Source organism: Natator depressus, chromosome 3 (genome assembly GCF_965152275.1).
Source record: "Natator depressus isolate rNatDep1 chromosome 3, rNatDep2.hap1, whole genome shotgun sequence".
Lineage (NCBI taxonomy): Eukaryota > Metazoa > Chordata > Testudines > Cheloniidae > Natator > Natator depressus.
The window spans coordinates 162,748,320-162,769,470 of NC_134236.1; the positions used below are offsets into that span (position 1 = coordinate 162,748,320).

The 21,151-nt window shown below is 41.6% G+C and overlaps 1 protein-coding gene across 1 annotated transcript; it reads left to right on the top strand.

The window, feature by feature from the left end:
* The first annotated feature begins 8 nt into the window (after positions 1-8).
* BPNT1 (3'(2'), 5'-bisphosphate nucleotidase 1) lies at positions 9-19,981 on the top strand. The gene is made up of 9 exons (XM_074949235.1): positions 9-258; positions 7,271-7,398; positions 11,803-11,907; positions 12,310-12,417; positions 13,230-13,278; positions 15,100-15,191; positions 16,559-16,756; positions 18,235-18,340; positions 19,340-19,981. The coding sequence occupies exons 2-9, from the start codon at positions 7,279-7,281 to the stop codon at positions 19,486-19,488; spliced, it is 927 nt and encodes a 308-aa protein (XP_074805336.1). The 5' UTR covers positions 9-258; positions 7,271-7,278; the 3' UTR covers positions 19,489-19,981.
* Positions 19,982-21,151: the final 1,170 nt, after the last annotated feature.

Here is a 21,151-nt window from a genome sequence, read left to right on the forward strand (position 1 = left end):
TCTCTGCGGAAGGGGGGAGGGCTGGAATGTTGGGTGCCGCCGGGGTGGCGGGGACTAATGAGCCCATTAAATCACCCATGCGCGTCCTCTGGGTGGCTCAGCTGCATGGCGCTGCTGCTGCCAAGCGTTGCAAAGCGTGAACGTTAGGACCCAGACAGTTTTGGAGGAGTAGGCGGGTTACTGGGTGAAAAGCAAGGAGCAGGCAGGGTACTGCACGGAGGAAGTAGCCTGCTTTCGTTGCTGCCAGTTGAACCACAGGTATTTTATTCTTTATCCAGGGTCTGTGTTTCGTATATACCAGTTACATATGTGTCCGCGTGTGAAACTTATCAATGGGGGAGGAAAATTTCCAGGACGAGGAGGGATTTCTGATGGGAGAAAAAAGGAACAATTGTGCTTGAAAGACAGTTAAATGTTTTCATTAACCGCGTTGTTTCTTGTGTATCCACGCGTCTTGTGATTTTAAGGGGTTCTCTCTATTCTAATTCTAAGACAATCATACAAGTGAGAATAGTCAATGCACATATGTATGAGATTTTTAAGCCCGGATCCCATCTGGAAAAGCCCAAGAGAGAAATAATTCGGTTGATTATTTCAATTGCTTTATTAGTATCTGCTTCAGTATGTGGGGGTAAAGGAATTATTTTAAGGGGGGAGTTCCTTGCTGTTTAAAAATAAAGGTAAAACTATGTTAGATCAATTAAAAGTGATAAAAAACCTAAACTAAATCTTTTAAAAAGTTCAGCATAAGATATTTTTTCTCAATCGTCTTTTCGCACTGGTTTGTTGTTCTAGAACCGCTCATGAGTGGAAGGCTGTTGCAGATTTTTTTTCAGAAACAATCATTTTAAAGGGTTGGGGGGAAATTGAAGGAATTTATTTTGATAGTGGAGGAGCAAACCATCTGTACATTACATAGGTTTTTGGAAGCATAAAAGGAAAAAAAAACTATGTTACGGGCTACTACCTTCAAGCAGTGTCTCTTTAAACAAGTGTAAGTTATTGCTCAATTGAAGCAAAACTGAAATGGATATTGCTGAGAACAAGGAAGAGGGTAAGAAAGTGAACCAGCCACACCAAACGAAGTAGGGTTTTTGTTCTCCCTTATAACACAACCAATTACTTTAGTGGATACAACAAGAATGAGACACATCTGAGCATATGGTGGGTTTGCCACCCAAAAGCCATATCTACAGATTTTTCAAAATTTTTACAAAATTCACAGTTTTACAAAATTACGCCCTGATACTGCAGACATACCATTATTAGCCCAATGAGACTACCCACAGGAGTAAAGTTAAGCACGTGCATAGGAGTGTCCAGGCTTTGGGCTTTATGCACATGCGTGCCACTACCAGGTCAGCTGAAGTGATGTTAACACAGTGAGAGTCTTTGGCCTGGTCTGTGCAGGCAAAGAGACACATATAACTAAAAGTGTATTTTTTACATCAATTCCATCAAATCAATGCAAAACTTAAAGTGATTTGAACATCCCTGTTAAACCTGGCATATGTTGGTTTATCTTGTGTCAGTAAATTTACGGGTGCAAGCTAAACTGATATAAATGGTTTTGTGTGTTGTTTGGGCAGTGTTGGTCCCAGGATATGTGAGACAAAGTGGATGAGGTAATATCTTTTACGGGACCAACTTCTTGTCCTTTCCACCAACAACTTTTAGGCTTCACAGAGCTCTTCCTCGGACCTAGAAAAGGTAACCAAGGTGTCACAACTAAATACAAGGTGGGACAGATTGTTAAGCACAAGAAGTTAACAAGTATATCTGAGCATGAGCTTTCGTGAGCTACAGCTCATTTCACTGGCTTCATTCAGTGGAAAATGCAGTGGGGAGATTTTATATACACAGAGAACATGAAACAATGGGTGTTACCATACACACTGTAACAAGAGTGATCAGATAAGGTGAGCTATTACCAGCAGGAGAGGAAAAAAAACCTTTTGTAGCGATAATCAAGGTGGGCCATTTCCAGCAGTTGACAAGAATGTGTGAGGAACAGTAGGAGGGAAAAATAAACATGGGGAAATAGTTTTACTTTGTGTAATGATACATCCACTCCCAGTCTTTATTCAAGCCTAATTTAATGGTGTCCGGTCTGCAAATTAATTCCAATTCAGCAGTCTCTCACTGGAGTCTATTTTTGAAGTTTTTCTGTTGAAGAATTGCCACTTTTAGGTCTGTAATCGAGTAACCAGAGAGATTGAAGTGTTCTCCGACTGGTTTCTGAATGTTATAATTCTTGATGTCTGATTTGTGTCCATTTATTCTTTTACGTAGAGACTGTCCGGTTTGGCCAATGTACATGGCACGTTCTTGTCAACTGCTGGAAATGGCCCACCTTGATTATCACTACAAAAGGTTTTTTTCTCTCCTGCTGGTAATAGCTCACCTTTCCTGATCACACTTGTTACAGTGTGTATGGTAACACCCATTGTTTCATGTTCTCTGTGTATATAAAATCTTCCCACTGTATTTTCCACTGCATGCATCTGATGAAGTGGGCTGTAGCTCACGAAAGCTTATGCTCAAATAAGTTCATTAGTCTCTAAGGTGCCACAAGTACTCCTTTTCTTTTTGCGGATACAGACTAACACGGCTGCTATTCTGAAAGAAGTTAACAGGTGTTGGGGGAGACCAATTAAAATGAAGTGGGCAATTAACTCCTTAGCAGTTGTAGGACAAAGTTGGGTTAGTAAGCTACAAAGGGCTAGTCTACTCTAGAAGTACTGCCTACAGTGCAGCCCGTTTGGTGAAGACACTTTATGCTGACAGAAGAGAACTCTCCCGTCAGCATGATAAAACAACCTCCATGAGAGGTGGTAGCTACATTGGCAGGATATAGTGCGATATAGTGCTGTCCACACTGGTGCTTAGGTTGGCGTAACTTACATCACTTGGGTGTGAATAAGCCACCCCCCAGAGCGACATAAGTTATATCAACATAAGTGGTAGTGTGTACAAGCCCAGAGTGTTGTAATGAGCCATAAAAGCGGTGTCTCTCTTTTAAGACCATGGTTTTTAGTGTCCAGCAGAGTTATGAATTTCAATTCCTAGGCTCATCTTTTGAAGGTGTTGTGAAGATCTTGTTTGAAGATGAGGGCTGAGAGTTTAGATATGGAGCGATCGTTCTGTGAAAAGTGTTTGCCTACGGTGATGGTGTTTTTTGTCTTTTATCATTTTTCTGTGTGAGTTCATATGAGAGCACAGCGATTGTCTGGTTTCATCCATACAGTTGTTGCTGTACCACTACCACCGCACATGGTCCTCCCACAACACACCTTTCAAGATCCATGGGTCCTACTAACGCCTGTCCCAACATGAGGTGTACCTCATCCAACTCATCAAATGCCCCAACAACAACTATGTGGGTGAATAAATAATCCATAGCCACAATTCATGATGCACCTAAGTCCTTTGATTCTGATGAACCTAACTATGTAAGACTGGTGCCATGGAGCAAAATTAATCCTGACCCCAGTTGCTGATCATTTTCTTTGTAAATTCATTTTAGCTAATCAACTGTAGCTGCTACTCTTAGTAATATAGATACCTAATCGGTGATGTAAATGTTACTCAGTGACAAATGACCTTATTAAAAAACAATACAAACTCATTAAGACACATTTCTTCCTAAAAGCTTTTCAGCAAGAATCCACTAGAGAGAGATTTAAAGAGAATGCACCTTCATTTTCACTATGTGGTGTATTTTGTCTTTCAGATGTACTGTCTGTGTAACTTTAGGGCCCACTCCTGCAAGCTGCTACATGTGGGGAGACCCCTATGCCCACATAGAGCCCACTTAATTCAGTGGAACTCCAAGATCACGGCCTCAGACTCTGAGCTTCTTGCAATAGTCACTTTGTCTTCTTGTATGTTTTCCATAGTACTAGATGCAGTAAGAGAGCTCAGTAAATAATAATATTTGCGTCAATAATATCCTGAGGCAGTGAGTGCTACATGTCACATATGTTAAAAATTGACATCTTAGCCATTTTATAGATATTAATTTTAGTTATCAAAGGCTTCAAGTCCTATAGACCTAATTCTCAAAAGCAGCTGCAGCGAGAGTCAGACTTTAGCCTCAGTCATTCTGACCATATCTTCCAGCTAAATACCCTCCAAAATCAAACTTATGTGGGATTAGTAATAATAGTCTAGAATTACATCTTTAACAAAAGAGGCAACCCAGTGGCTTAGTAGTCATGCTCTGTGGTCCCATGTGAGATCTTTGTTAGACATGCCAAACTTGGTCTCTTGCTCTTGGGGCTGGCGGTGACTGGATATGCTGTGGAGGCTCTGGAAGGAAGCAGCTGATTAAGAAGTGACGATGACAGATTCTAAAGAGAGTCCCACCTAATCCTTCTCAACCTGAGGGGTGCCTGGGAAGGACGCAATCTAAACACTGTTTGTCACTTGGAACTCAAATTGAGAGAGAACTAGAAAAAAAGGCATTTAATTTAACAGGGTAGCTTGACTTAAATCAGTGTTTCCCAAACTTAGGACGCCGCTTATTCAGGGAAAGCCCCTGGCGGGCCGGGCTGGTTTGTTTACCTGTCGTGTCCGCAGGTTCAGCCGATCGCGGCTCCCACTGGCCGCAGTTCGCCGCTCCAGGCCAATGGGGGCTGCGGGAAGCGGTGTGGGCCAAGGGACGTACCGGCCGCTGCTTCCCGCAGCCCCCATGGGCCAGGCACAGCGACCCGCGGCCAGTGGGAGCCGCGATCGGCCGAACCTGCGGATGCGGCAGGTAAACAAACCGGCCCGGCCTGCCAGGGGCTTTCCCTGAACAAGAGGCGTCCCAAGTTTGGGAAACACGGACTTAAATCAAAGTGATGTAGGTGCCGAACGTGACTCCATATTTGCGTTTGATTTCTGTTTGCACTAAAAGCAGGCAGTGAAACGTTTATTTATGAAGATATGGCATATCATCCCTAAAGCTGCAACACTTACTCTCTGTGCACAGAATGAATGGAATGCAAATGAGAGAGAATTGGTAAAAAGGCACTTAAGTTGTTAACAGGGTGAATTTATTTAAATCAATTTTAATCATAATTTAAATCAGTAAGCAGGAAACTTTGTTTTGCATTTCTACTTTTTAGTTAGTTTCCTAGAGAAAGGTTGATTCTCATTTGTTGGTAATCATTAAAATATGCTGATTTGCAACTAAATACAGCCTTCATGCTAAATTTGCTAACCAAGGGCATATACACATACATGTGCTATACGCATACACTTTTATTTAAGCAATTATAAGTTGATTTTTACATTGTTTGTTAGAAAATGGTGAATGATGCATTTCTTATTTAACAGGTTATTAATATTTTTGCTAGTGATTTGTGTTAAGCTCTGTTTGGGTGGAAATTGGAATTCAATTAAAAATGCTCCAAAATAGCATTTTCAAATAGTTTATTAGGTAAATAAAATGATTTAATGTAGATGAATACATAAGGGGGGAGTTTAAAACTGATTTATTAAACAAAGGAAGGATTTATTATCTGTAGTTTGTGAAATTGAACTGATTGTTTCTGGTCACCATGTCCTTCAAGACTTCAGAACTCTCATCTTCTCACACCTACTTTTTATTCATAGATTGGAAGAGGAAAACACACTTTCTTGCTTTTCCAACTCCTATTGGTTTCTTAACTTTGAATGAACTAGTTGAATAAATGGAAGTGAAGAAAATATTCTCTTTGCATTTGCAGAAAAGGCTACTGCTGATTGAAAGCTGGTTTCGCAATTCAACAGACTCTGGTTTCAAGTGCTTAGCCAGTGGCATCTACTAGTTCTGTGGTTCGACTTTTAAAAACTTGGCAGCAAACATGTACTGCTTAATATTTTTTATTTAATTTAAAATATTTTAATAAATTATAATAAGTTTAGGCTTTAACATAGATGGTCATGTTCAAATTTAATTTTAAATAGATTTTTTTTAAATGTATGTTTAATTTACATTAAAAAATCTGATTTTAAAAAAAAAGTCAATTTTTATCCACCCTCTTTGACAAAACAAGGCAATTATTATAAATGTGCTTTCCATCAAAGGACCGCAAAGCACTTTGCTGATTTAATTAAACCTCACAACACCCCTAAGACCCAGGAAAGTATTATTATTCATATGTTTCAGATAAGGAAAATGATGCATAGGCAAATTAAATGATTTAATCAGGTTTGTACAGGAAATCAATAAGTGATCCAGAAATAGAACTGAGGAATCCTAATTCCTACTCTTCCTGTGCTTTAACTACAAGAGCATGCCTGACAGTGTTCAAGTCAGAAGTGAAGGGCTATAATCTGATGTAATTTTGGCATTAATCTGGGTAATTTACATGACTCTAGGTTTCAAAACGAGAATTGCACATTTAGTATTATCAGTAAAGTTATCAGACTATACTGGGTTGTTTTGTTTCAGGGTTTTTTTTTCCCCATTTCTATATGGTATTTTATTGAAATCCATAAAACTCTATATACTAGACACTTAGCATTACTAGCCACTTCTGCTCAGGATACATCAAGATTTAGCCAGCTCAGAAAGTTAGAAGTATCCTTTTAGTGAAGTGCGGGGGTAGGAATGTGTGTGTAGTGTGAGAGATGGAGAGGAAAGAAAGAGAATAAGGGAGGGGAATGTGGAGAACATAGACTGGGAATAAAGAGCAGGGAAATAGGGGCAGTGAGAAGTTGAGGGCAAAGAGGGTGACTGGAGATAAGAGAAGTGGGAGGGAGAATGGGGAACAGGGTAATGGTGGAGAGGCCAGGAGAGAGAATGTGAAGGGAAATGTGAGGTTGCAGGAACAAGGAGGGAAGATAGAGAAACAATGCTAGTTCCTGCAACCAAGGAGCTAGGAGAGGGTAAATTCACCTGCAAGAGTCATCTAGAGAAGGACTACCGCCTCTGCTTCATGATGCAATGCCTCTCATTATGCAACCCTTTTTTGCATCTGTGTCCCATTGTAAACTACAATAATTACTGCCTTCTACTCTTAACACAGGACTACAGTCAGACCTTGCTTAGCTGAACCTTTCATTATTTGAAGTGACCTTCTATCCCCAAACTTGTAATAATTTAATTGAAAAGTCTCCTACTTACCCAGATTAGTTCAGTATCCCCTTTCCAATCAGCTACCACAAAAGGTTTTACCTTTATATAAATAACACTCCAAAACTCTCCTCCTAGCATAACCTAACCTTCCCTTGAATGTTAATACATGAAATCCATGATGTGTAGTTCTCATTCACAAGATCGCTTTTTGATTCTCTTCAGCACTTGATATGGCTTCTTCTCCAACTGTGTTGATGCGCCTAATGGCCTCTGCGTATTCTGTTGCGCACAGAGCTGGAACAATCGTCAGAAATGTGGTAGCTGGCGGAGACCTGGGCATAGTGGAGAAGGTACTTATTTTCCTTCATACTGATCTCATGTCTGTTAAGAACACTGAGTTAAAAACAGCCCAAGGAGTTCTTTCTGAAGATCAGACAGCTCCCACACAACTGTGGGGAGGGAGTGCTGCGACAGACTGACAAACCTAATTCAATAAAGTATGCCAGGATATTAATACCTTTGGTGACCATTATATTCAAAATGCAGTTGTGTGTTATTGTGGAGTTGTATGTAACTCCTCTAGGAGGAGGGGATTGTTAATGTCCATCCTTTGTTATCCATCCTTTGAGGCCACCTCCTGGAGAGGTTGGCATATATGAATTCAAACTGGATTCTCCAGGGACCAACAGACAAAGAAAAGGATATTTGCATAAATAGCCTGGTTTTATCTGGCTCAGGTTGTTCTTCCTGACCCAGCAAATGGACAGGACCCCTGGGTCATGGGGGCCCCAATCCTGAGGGTAGGGTTGGAAGGACAGGGCCTACTGGAGCCCCATAAGGTTCCCAACTTTGCACAAAACTGAACACCCTAGCCCTGCCCCTGTCCCAAGCCCCGGCCCCCGCTCACTACGTTCCCCCTCCCTTGGTGCGTTGCTCTCCCCCACCCTCACTGACTTTCACTGGGCTAGGGTGGGGGTTGGGGCATGGGCTCTAACTGGGGATGTGGACTCTAGGGTGGAGCCAGAAATGAGGGACTTGGAGTGTGGGAGTGGGCTTCGGGTTGATGCAGGTGGTTGGGGTACAGGAGGGGGTGAGGGCTCTGGGCTGGAGGTGCTGGCTCTGGGTTGGGGATGGGGATGAGGCGTTTAGGGTTCAGGAGGGTAGTACCAATTTGGGGGGGGGGCTGAGGGTTGGGGCTTGGGGTTGGGGCATGGGTTTACCTCAGACAGCAGCGTAGCATGGGGGCTAAGGCAGGCTGCCTGCCTGACCTGGCACCTGTGCTGTGCGTGACCTGGAAACAGCCAGCAGGTCCGGGTCCTAGGCTCCACACTCCACTCTTGCCTGCAGGTAATGCCCCCACCAGCTCCCATTGGCCGGAACCCCATCTTGGCCCTATCTCTAATCTTGTTGCAGCATTTTATATAAGGTACAATAATCAACTCTCTCCCCACAGAATCCTGGTCTCCTAGAGTGTTACCCAACTGACAGCAGTTGCCAGGCTGCTGTATCTTATTTCAGTGATTTCTCTAAATGTTCTTACAGCTTTTTCCTTTTCTGTTTTTCTTTTCCCCTAGCAGGCAACAGAGCATCCTCATTATAAAATATTTACAGCTTTTTTTTATTGGAGTGATTTTGATTTAATGGTTAGTCTTTGAATGCTTTGTTTATGCTTTTTTGGTTTTTTTTTCATTTCAAAGAGAAAATATATCCTATTCAAGTCTAATTGCAAGTTATTTCAATGTTCTAGTAATGTGCTTAGTTATCGTAACCACAATAAGTCATAGATCCAGAGCTTGGTAATGCTATCACACGATCATCTTACTCCTGGTATCATGTAATAAATATGTGTGTTCTAATTCAATTACTATGAGTCTTAGCATGAAGTGCATTTGAAGCCTAAGAAATAGAATATGCACCAGAAGTAGGCCCTTGTTAACAGACTTTTTTTTCTTTTTGATCTTTTAATGTCATTGCCTCCCTTCTTGTTACTCTTCTATCTCTCACCTTTTTCTTTTTTAAACGTAAAAGTCCCCAAAGCTTTCTACCTCATGCCCCCCCTTACCCTTGTCTGTGTCCCCTCCCCCACAACTCTGGGAGAGGGGGGATGCAGACGGGGCAAGGGAGCTGAGGCTGGGGCCACAGCTGGGGACAGCGGGGGGGGGAGGGGGGCAGGAGTGGTGCCGGAGTGGTGCCGGGTATCTCTCCCCTCCCTGCCCTCCATAGGGGCTGGCCCGGGCCCCAGCTGCCCACCCCTGAATGTTCTTCCGCTTCCAACAGTTTGGGGACCTCTGGTCTAACTTGATCCCAGCCTCTTCTCTCACTCGTTTGGTATATATGACTTTACAAAGAATCCTGTTTGACTCATTTTGTTGATAATGAAATATTTACTAGACACTTGCTAGTCAGAGAAATAAATCTACTAGCTAGAGGTCAGTAAAAAAAGAAGATGGCCTACGAATGACAACCAGGGATAATGCAGTGGAGAGAAGTCCATTGCATTATCCCTGGTTGTCACTGGTAGGCCATCTTCTTTTTTACTGACCTCTCCCATCCCTACCTCTTCCCTGCTGGATTTCCTGTCAGGATGCTGTTGCTGGATCATACTAAGAGGTTCCAACTTTCATATTTGTTTTGGTCACTAGGTGTCACATAAACTTGAAGCTCCACCTGTTTCCACTTCAGGGTGTTGAAAGATGGCTTTTCTCTCCCCATCTTCTTTATCCCAGGATCCTCCTGCCTGCTGTGATGGGCTGGCGATCTTTGCTACTCTTCTCTTCTCCCAACCTCTGATTGGGACAGCCTTGGATAATTATTATTTATATTACAATAATGCCTAGAAGCTCCAGCCAAGACTAGGCTCCATTGTGCTAGGCACTGTACGTGCCTAATAAGGGATATCCCTACCCTGAAGAGTATATAATCTAATAGACAAGAAGCAAAGGATGTGAGGTAGGGTTATTAGCGCCAGATGGGGGAACTGAGGCACAGAGAGATTAGTGACCTGTCCAAGGATCCACAGTAAATTCAAATCGCTTGTGTCCCAGTCCAGGGCCTCAGTCACAAAACCAACTTTCCTCTCTTCGCTGGCAGGGAGATGGACTGGATGGCCTAAAAGGTCTCTTCTGTCTCTAACTCTTGTGATTCTATGAACCAAATCCTGAAATCCTTATTCTCACTGAAGTCTGTCAATGGGAGTTTTGCATGTGCAAGGATTACAGGCTTTAGACCTATATTGGAATAGCAATACTCGACAAAAAAACTGCCAAACCAATAAAGGTCTCCTCCCCGCCCCCCAATAATCATAGAAGGCCAACTACTACAAAATAATTAAGAACAATGTCCAGGGAATTATTTTAGTAAATGTGATTATCATTGTAACTTTCCCCATCTTGTTTAATATTAGTTCAAAAACTATACAAAAAGACAATGCTGCTAACTTGCACTTTAGTAGCCTGGCCTTTGCTAGTCCACTATGTGAGTGATCCTTAGACTTCAGTGGTTTGTGGGATTGTTTTAAAAAAAAAAAAAAAAAAAAAGTTACACCCATTTTATCTATAAATTCCTTATAGATTAAAAAGAAAGCTTTTCCACAAAATATCATGGCCCCTATCCTGCGAAGTCTGTATCTATACATGAATAAGATTAATTATTTTTGGCTTTATGCAGTGAATCAAAATTTCATTGTATTATAATAATAAATAAATTTTCATGTTATTATGCTTTAAGAAATTTGACGTACAGGAAAATGTAATGAAAATACATTTGAGAATAGCATTCTCACCTTTTTTTGGTTGTAAAAAGTTATTTCTGAGTGAGCCATTTATCCAAGCAGTTGTAAGTAGCTGCATTTTCCTAAGTAGTCAGTTTTTATAGTGGAAACCTTGTGCTTCTGAATAATGCAAATTGACAACACTAACAGAAGTTATAGCAACTTCCTTCTCTTTTGGCCTTCCCAAGGAACAGCTCCCTAGACATCAACATGTGCAGAATGCCACTTGTCTCCTCATATGTATAAACATCTTCAAACAACTAATGCCTCCCTAATCTTTCCAAGATCCAGTCCAAAAAAATCGCCCTCTTGGGCCTGACCATCCCATAAGCTGCATACGTTCACTCCCATTGCCTTTTGTGTGAGTTGCATGCACACAACCTGAAGAATGAAAGATCCCTCCTCTACTACCAAGCCCTTCTCCCTTTTTCTTTACATCCCTTTGCTTGTTTAGCACCTTTCCTCTCAGTGTCCTTCCATACATGAGCTCACAGCTGGCATAACAGCCCTCTTCTCTGCAGCTCCTGCCTCTTCAACTTGCTGTCTTTTCAGTAGCATGCCAAAACATTTTTCCCCTTATTTATGTCTTTAAATTTCTCTCTCCTTCTCTTCTTATGTTTATTTAACTTGATAAATGTACTACTTGGCTCTGTGAAGTGTGGTATACTTGTATGAATGTTATCATAGAAATAAGGATGTTTTGTGCTGAATCCACAGAGAAGGTACAACACATGCAGCATTGGAACAAGCTTCCTCACACTGCCCTACCAATGTATTTCACTCCTGAGACAGATAAGAGAGAAAACTCAACTCAAGAATAGTCTCAATGACCTATTCAGTCCTTGGCTTCTCTCAAGTTGGTTAATTGGGATGGTGATTTCTGTGACATGGATCCTTCTCCACTGGGAACTGGATATCCATGATCAGTGCGATACAGGCCACTGTGTTGTTTTAAAGTAGAATAATTCCTTCCCGTCCTTTGCAGTGTGGACCCAACGACTTGCAGACCAAAGCCGACCGACTGGTACAGATGACCATTTGCTCTTCACTGGCACGGAAATTCCCCCGAGTGACAATCATTGGAGAAGAGGTGAGAACTCTGTTCATCTAACATCCTGAAAATGTAATTTGCCACTTATGATTTACATTTGTCATTTGCAGGCTTAAGAGAGCCACGTGTTCTCTTTAATTTTTATCTTCCTTCCCAATTCCCCTTCCCTCAGCGTTAGCCTCATCAGATGCATTGCCAGCAAATCCAGTGATTGGAAGGCAAATCCCAAATCCCACTCTCACGCCTGCAACCAGGCCAAGTTAACCTGGGATAAAGGAAAAGGCTGGCACGTGGCTAAAACCTAGGGAGTGGCTGTATCACTTTGCTCCGCTGTATTTGCAGTGCTAGGAATGGAACCATATATGGGAGCTGCAAAGGCTCACACACAGTGCTCTCTGGCTGTTGCCTGTTTCTGTTAGTATCTTTGTGTCCTTTTGTCAGGACCTGCCCTCTCATGATGTAGATGAGGAGTTGATTGAGGAAGGTCAATGTGAGGAAATACTGAAGAAAGCTTTTCCACCACAATACAGTTCCATTAAAGAGGAAGAGGTAATAAAAATGTTACACTTACTTTCTTACATCCCCATATAGCTTATTAGTCTTACCTAAGAAGGAGCCAAGAAATAAAACAGATAATTTTGATGTTGGCAGCTTATCTTTTGGTTTAAGTGAAAATACTTCCTTTTTAAATTGAAGGTGACAAAGTGACAGCCCTAAAAATGGAAGCCCTCTTAATATCCACAGAATGGGTGTGGCATGGGTAGCAGAACTGCAGGTTTCTCTGTAATGTCCCATGAATGTGTATCAGATCTGTACTAAAGGGACCGCCTTTAGGAGTGAGGGGGTAGTTTAGTTTCCATGCCCATTGACTCCTTGTATGCAGTGTTGTTGTAGTCATGTTGGTCCCAGAATATTAGAGACACAAGGTGTGCAAGGTAATATCTTCAGTTGGTGAGAGAGACAAGTTTACAGCACTCTCATTCAATCCTTGACATCTCTACTGAGATTGCAAGCAGCATTGCTAATTAGTGCAAGTGGTGGTGGGTTGATGTTAGGTTTTAAATGTGGACGTCTTTTTGTGCAAAATGGATTGAGCTCACCAAATCCACATTACATAGCCAGCTAAATAGCTGGTGAAAAGTCTAATATCTCTTTACAAATCCCTGGAGCTGTCCAGTCCTATATATAATAAACATTTATGAACATGAATGTCATTCTTTTTGCACGTTAAGTGTAAGATTTCTTAACCATTGTGAGGTTTATCCTCCTCTCACTGCTGCTAACTATTATACCAATAGTTTAATTTCCGTGGTTTGTGTTTCCTCTTGTGTTGTGTGCATTTTATTTTATTTTTTTTTTAGCTTGTTGTGTGGGTTGATCCTCTGGATGGGACCAAAGAATACACGGAAGGTTGGCTTCTCTTTTGCATATTTGTACTGATTTGAAAAATTATTTCAGTTTAATAAAGGTAACATGAAAATTGCTAGAACATTCTAGAAGCTTTTCAAACTGTAGTGTGCAGAGTCCATCAGAATAGGTAGAAAATGTTGGGAGGGAAAGGATTTTGTGAGCATTTTTTTTTATGTTAGACTGGTCATAGCACTAGAAATATAGTGTAGGGAACCATCTTCACTGGCAGGGGAGGGACTAGGTGACATAATAGTTCTTTTCTATCTCTAATTTATATAACGCGGTGATCTCCCACTTACAAAGTGGCCTGCAGAACAAGAGGCCTGGAGAACCACTGAACTAGAAAAGTGTGGGTAGTGAAGTCATTTAGAAGGGTCAGACTCAAAGTCGGAATTTTTTTGGTTAGATGGGCATTTAATACATACATTTGGATCCTGCTTACAAGTCAGGAATAAGCAGGATTTCTTAAATGCTTCGTATCTGAAAAAGAAAATGTCACTTAGCTTTGTTGGGCAAAGAATAATTTGTCACCAAGTGGTTTTCCTGGCACTGTTTTGGAGTTCTCTTGTCCATATAATCAATTTGAGCTCTGTTTTCCTGACTCATGACATTTCCAGAAGCCCACACTGGAATTATGCTGTTTGTTCTACAGTGTATATTTTCTACTAAATGCTCTGTTGGTACTAGCCTGCAGACACCCAGGTACAGTTCCACATAAAGTTTTCAGCTAAGATCACTTGAGTCTCCAAAAGTGTCTTCCTTGACAAAAGTTTGTGTAAGATTTTTTTTTAACAGTTGTTATGACTCCTTTCATAACTTGTATGAGATTTTATTCACATTAGGCACCAGCTCGAACCTAGCAACGTCCTGAGTGCCTTCCACTACCTTTGATTTCCATGGGAGTTGAGGGTATTCAACACTTCACAGGATTGGGGCCTTTTCTTTTCTTTTACATACGTTTGCTTTGGATATGCCTTAAATGGCTTTTATTAATAGTAATCTTTTAATATCTGATACATTGTCTCTCTGGCTTTTCTTTGCAAGGGGAAGGATCAATGAATTAGAGATAGGAAAGACCTAAACTTGTATGATCCTACAATATTTGTGTCCGCATCATTGAAAACACACAGATGTTACTACTGTATTTACATCATTCTTTTAAAACAACATAATTACTTTTATCATGGAAGTATATTTATTTTTTGTAGAACATTGGGGTCCAATCCGGCAAGCACTTATTAGGCTTCTCTGAAAAAATCTGCAGTGCCACTACTGTATCCTCCTGTGGCATCTTGTCATAAGCAAGACTGTGAACTCTTTGTGGCAGGGAATTTTTTTGTTTTTTTAATTGTGGGCCTGTATAACATCTGGCACAATTGGCACTACTGTTTACTACCAAGTGCTTGCCGATTCAGGCCTGGAGTTTATATGAATGTTATTTACAAAGTACTATGTAGTGATAGAATTTTTTTCTCACCAGAGTCTTCCTAATATTAAATATGCATGTTGGCTCAGATTGTCAAAAGTGACTAATAATTTTTGGATGCCTCGAGTTTTGGGCATCCAATTTGAGACATCTTAACAGGGTCTTATTTTTCAGAATACAGATTGCTCAAGAGTATCAAATTGTCTCAAGTTGAGCAACTAAAAATGAGGGCATCCACAATAACTAGTGACTTTTGCCAATCTAGGCCATTATAAATATTTTCAAGTAATTGAACAAAGATAGAGGATTGTGGGTTTGCATGAGGGCTGGGTTTTTTTTTTCTTACTCCCATTTTCAAGCATTAAAGATTAATAATAATTATTACTTCTTCACAGGTCTCCTTGACCATGTAACAGTTCTTATTGGAATTGCTTATGAAGGTAAAGCAATAGCAGGAGTTATTAACCAGCCCTTCTACAACTATGAGGTAATAAATGCATTGATTTTGCTTGTGAGCACTAAATAATCTGTAACTGTCACTTCTAGGACACATTTCTAGTTCACACACTTTCTGCTCAACAGTGCTTGACCTACAATACATACCACACTTCACTAGCTAGAGCTAATGGTCTAATGTAAGGAACTATTGATCTGTGTGCTTGTTGATGATAGTTTCTTGGAACTGAATTCCAAGGACATGCAAATAACTGCAACAGCTCTCCACCCTTTTTGGTAACAAGGCATTACACATATTGTAGCTAGGCTGTCACATGAGTGTAAAACCCATGATATCTTGCTCCAGGCTGGTGGTTCTTGGATGCAGTGCAGAAGTGACCTGTTTAGATTCACAGGGAGATGCCAACCACTCCACTCTGTTAGTGCCACTTGATGACTGAATCCTGGGACATCATTAAGCTGGGCCTTAGAAGGCACCAGGTGTTTCTCTGGCTTTGTCTACACTATGAGCTCTGGGTGTGATTCCCCGGCATGCGTACACATAGCCACAGTAGCATGGATAGTGGCAGCAGAGGCATGGCTTAGCTGTCCCAAGTACGTACCTACTGGTTTCAGACGGGTTTGTACCCACCACGGCTCCCCTGTGACTCCACTCCCGCTACCCTTTCTGTCGCAACAACACTGCTATTTATACTCATGCTTGCTTAATGAGAACTAGTGCAAGTACATGTACGCACCCACGGGAATCACACCCCCAGCCTGTATTATAGACCTAACCACAGTTAGTTGCAGCTGAGTTACAGAATGTTACCAAACCCAGTCCCATACGTCCCTCCCTCCAAAATGGGGGATGAAGAGGATTAACTATAACACCAGAATGGCAAAATTCAGGGACAATCCAAGGACACAGAATGGGAGCTGATTAGGATTGGGCAAAGCAAAGCAAAGCTCATAGTTGGTATATTACACTGAAATAATTATGAGGATACTTTTCAGTTCTGTAATATCTGATGCAAGGATTTCAAAGAGATTTACAAACTTAATCCATTATCACAAAGACCTCATAAGGTGGATAAGGAAGAATTATTATCCCCATTTTACAGTCGAGTGAACTAAAGCACAGAGACCTGCCCAAGCTAAATAACTTGCTCAAGGTCACACAATATGTCATTCAGTTAGCTGGGAACAGAACTTAGGAGTCCTGGCTTCCTGCCCTGTGTTTCTGTTACTAGAACTCACTTCTTTTCCATTGCCACAATTTACATTTTTACCCTCTAAAATGAATCTAATAATGAAATAAAATGTCTCCAGCTATTCCTTTGTGTTCATATTTTTTAAAAAATATGAAGTGGTATTTTGTGGTAACTGTAAGCCTTGTTTTTTGCATCTTCTGTGTAGGCAGGAGCAGATGCCGTACTGGGTAGGACAATCTGGGGTGTCCTAGGTTTGGGTGCCTTTGGATTTCAGCTGAAAGAAGTGCCAGCTGGGAAACACATCATCACTACTACCCGTTCACACAGCAATAAGCTGGTAAATGACTGCATTAGTGCAATGAACCCTGATAGTGTGGTGAGAGTTGGAGGTGCAGGAAATAAGGTATGACAATCCAATATTTTTCTTTGCTAGTTGTAAGATATGACATCTTTATAAAGAGAGCAAAGAATTTAGGGCCAAATGTCATCCTTATCTCACAAGGTGCAAAGGGACGCCTGGCAGTGGAACTGGTGCCTGAAGAGGTGGGGCAGGATTTGGTGGAGATATAGATACAGGGAATGCTCCCCCACTCCATATTGTGGAGTCCAGTGCTCTTGGGGCTCCTTGCCGAGCAACATGCAGGGGTTGTTTGGGGGAGAAGGAAGGGATGGAATATCTGTAACCACTTGGAGCCTCTGGTCCTCTTACCCAACCCATATGAAAGTGTGCAATAGGGCTAGAAAGCAGTGGTGGGCAAACTTTTTGGGCCAAGGGCCGCATCTGGTTGGGGAAATTGTATGCAGGGAAGGGGGTTGGGGGTGGGAGGGAGTGCGGGGTGTGGGAGAGGGTGGGGTGTGCAGGAACAGGCTCAGGGCACGGTGTATGAGGGGGCTCAGGGAAGGGGGCTGAGGCGCAGGAGGGGTGCAGAGTGCAGGAGGGGGCTCAGGGCAGGGGTGCAGGACGAGTCCGGACTGCGGGAGGGAGCTCAGAGCAGGGGGTTAGGGCGCAGGAGAGGTGCGGGGTGCGACAGGGAGTTGGGGGATAGGGGTGCAGGAAGGGTTCAGGCTCCGGCCCGGCGCCACTTACCTAAAGCGGCTCCGGGGTGGCAGCGATGCACACCGGGGCCAGGGCAGTCTCCCTGCATGCCTGCCCTGGCTGGCCCTATGCCATGATGCTCCGGGAAGCAGCCGGCACCACGTCCCTGCACGGCCCCTGGGGGAGGGGGAGGCACAGGGCTCCGCACACTGCCCTTTCCATGCCTCCGGGTACCTCCCCCCAAGCTCCCATTGGCCGTGGCTCCCCGTTCCCGGCCAATGGAAGCTGCGGGGGGTGGTGCCTGGTGGCAAGGGCAATGCATGGAGCCCTCTGGCCCCACCCCCACCCCTCCAGGGCCCCAGGGATGTGGTGCCAGCCGCTTCTGAGAGTGGTGCGGGGCCTGCGGCACCATGGGGGGCAATCCCGCGGGCCGGATCCAAAGCCCTGAGGGGCCGGATCCGGCCCACGGGCCGTAGTTTGCCCACCTCTGCCTTATCGGCATGTGAGGATGGTTTCCTCTCCGTTCGCCCAGGCAGATCTCCTCAGCATCCAGCCAAGATACATGAGTTGGATGCCAAGGACTAGATTTGCTTCCTATAGATTATATTTGAGACAATGAAAAATGGATCACTTTGGATGGTAACAGCTATGTTTTTTTTGTAGACTTTTAAGATTATTAAATGTTTAAAACCTGAAGAGGAGCCTTTGAGACTCCTCTTTCTGGTGAGGCCATCAGAGTGTGTGCAGTATCAAACTGACCCAATTCTACTCCCATTGAACTCCTGTTCTATCTTTTGCATGCCTGGGGGTGATACGAAATGACTGACATTTTTCATCTGTAATAGATCATTCAGCTTATAGAAGGCAAGGCTTCTGCTTACGTGTTTGCTAGTCCTGGGTGCAAGAAGTGGGATACGTGTGCTCCCGAGGCTATTTTACATGCTGTGGGAGGTGAGTTAACAATAATGTTCATAACTCTTTTTTGAGAGAAGTTGAAGTTACAATAGATTTTTCTAATGTTTATGTGCACAAGGTAGATCATATGATATATTTTCATAGGACCAAGGTGAGTTCCATTATGCCCATTATTGGCAGATAACTTCTTGACCGAAAAGCCTGTGTATATATTTAAGAACAAAACAAAGCACCACCCTTAAGCACTAAAGGCCTGATCCAAAGCCCTTTGAAATCAGTGGAACAATTCCCATTGACTACAGTGGGCTTTGGATCAGACCCTGGATTTGCCAGTAGAAGGCAGTATAATTTACCTTGTCTGCTTTTATTCAAGATCCAATACAGTTACTAATTTTGAGGTGATACAAAAAACATTCCTTTTAAAACACATCGGTTTTACTACTACTATTTTCCAACCGACAGCTTCCTTTGCTGCTTTGTTTTCCTATACGAGGCCTTTTCCCGATTACTGCAATTATTCATTTGTTTTCTGTATATGCTCACTGTGTGTACGGAGGGCATCTTATAATTCTTCAAAAACAACAAAACTGTTGGCCAAATCCTGTAGTCCTTGCTCGGAGCTGCAGGATTTGGCTCCAAATTTGAATTAATCCAATGTGTAACCCAGTAAAATCACTACCCTACAAATAGCATAAAGCCACTGTGCCTTAGTGAAAATATAAGTTATGAAAAGGCTTGTTTGAATAAATATGAATTAACTTTAGATCAGTGGTGGTGGTCGACCTTTTCTGCTGCCCATCTTAATATGTAAGAGGTTTCTTCTAGCCACTAAGATCAAGTATAGTATTGGTTTAATATCGTGTCAGGAGATTGTATCTTGCCATTGCAAATATAAAAGACTTGATCTTCTACATCTATCTGTAACAACTATGATTCAAAGGAAGAGAGAACCAGTAGGTGTTCTATTTCAGGAAAAATTCAGCTGCTGTGCTTAAATGAACTGGGACCAATAACACATTCATATATTTCTTGCAGGCAAGTTGACTGATATCCATGGAAATCCTTTTCATTATAACAAGGAGGTGAAACACATGAATTCAGCAGGAGTCCTTGCCACTCTGAAAAACTTTGACTACTATGCGAGTCGTGTTCCAGAGAACGTTAAACAAGCCCTCGTGCCTTAAAGGAGGAAGGCAACTTCCTCTGGGCTGTGAAAAAAACGTTAACATAATATTTCAAGCTAAATGCCAAATGAGCTTGAAAATTTGTTTTATGAAATCTGAGCCTAGATTCATTCTGATATTGTGCTGATCAGTGATTTGTTTTAGAAATTAGTGTACAGAATGTCTAGATACATTGCTAAATCTGATTGTTTAGGGGGGAAAAACCTACAGTAGTTTTACCAGGTAACAGGTGACAGTTTTTCAATATTCACAGTAGATGTTTTTCCTTCCCTTTGTAAGTAAGGAACCCAAGGAAAGTTCTGTTCTTGTGAATAGATTTTGTGCAATTATACTGTGTACATTTGTATCACATAATAATGTCACAGTCCAAATCTATTTCCTTAACTAATTTCAGGGCACGAAACCATAGCCTGAATTTGCACAACATCTTTTGTTGTACATAGACAGTAATACTTAGTTCACTTTATATATTGACAATAAATAATTTGTTCTGGGTCCAACTGCTTATAATAAAGTTACTGTTATTGATTCTTAAGCATGACATGCTTCCTTTTGTAAATAGCAGTTTTTGACATTTTGTAACATTTTTCAGCATGTGAAAACCCCTTTTATTCTTGGTGTTTGGCTTATTTCTCTCTGCTTTCAATGAGGGTTTTTGTAGTGGATTAGGTTTGTGGGGGATAGTACTGAAGCAATTTCTTTTGCTACAGGAGTTAACTCTTCACACACAGGCAGCTCAATTTTGATTATATATTTGATAGTCCAAGGATTTTGCAGCTGTTTCTGTAGCTAGCAGAACTAAGGTCTTTGCATTTCATCCTAACTCTGGAGGGTTCATATGTGTATTCATTTCTAGTCATAATTCTGTATGCAGCTTTTAAAAGTACAGTTGCTACAGAGTCACTGACAGCCCCTGTCTCTGGCAAAGGCCCAGCACATCAACAGCAAGGCACTCTATTGGTGCCTCCACAAAACAGTGATGCACAGGAGCTCGCCCAGTCTTTGCAATGCAAGCATCACATTTCCTGCACCAGTTTTCTACATCCTGCTTTCATTTTACACAATACAATTTTTCTCTTAGCTTGGCTAAGTTTTTTGCAACCCCAAAATGTCCAGCAGTTTTTAAACTGACATAAATAACTTCAAACCTCCTTTTTCAATGTATCTGTTACAACCATCTGATACTTATACCTATCACCAATTGTTTTTCCCCCCATCTCCTATATAAAATTAATTCTTTAAATTGATTTTAAAAAATCAGGATATTTAATATTTTAATTTTTAATTACTGAAATTATTTTATTAAATCCTTACGTATTTAAGGGATGTTAAGAGGTAATTTCTTTGGGATTTGCTCTTAAAAATTACCTAGATATAAATTTCAGCTTGGTATATAAATGGAGCAGAGACACTGGCACTTAAAACACAGGAAAAGACATACTTACTGTGCTCTATAAATGGTGGTAATAATGAAACTTTGTGACATTTCTAACCCTGTAGTCAGTATTCATTCATAACTAAGGGCTTTTCTATAGTTCATCCAGATAAACTAAAAATGAGAATTAAAAGTGAATTAGTTAAACTGCATTAAACCCCTGTGTGGACATTCTCATTTAGAATTAAAGTGGCCTCAATTCAGTTTAGTTTAATTCACTAATTTAAA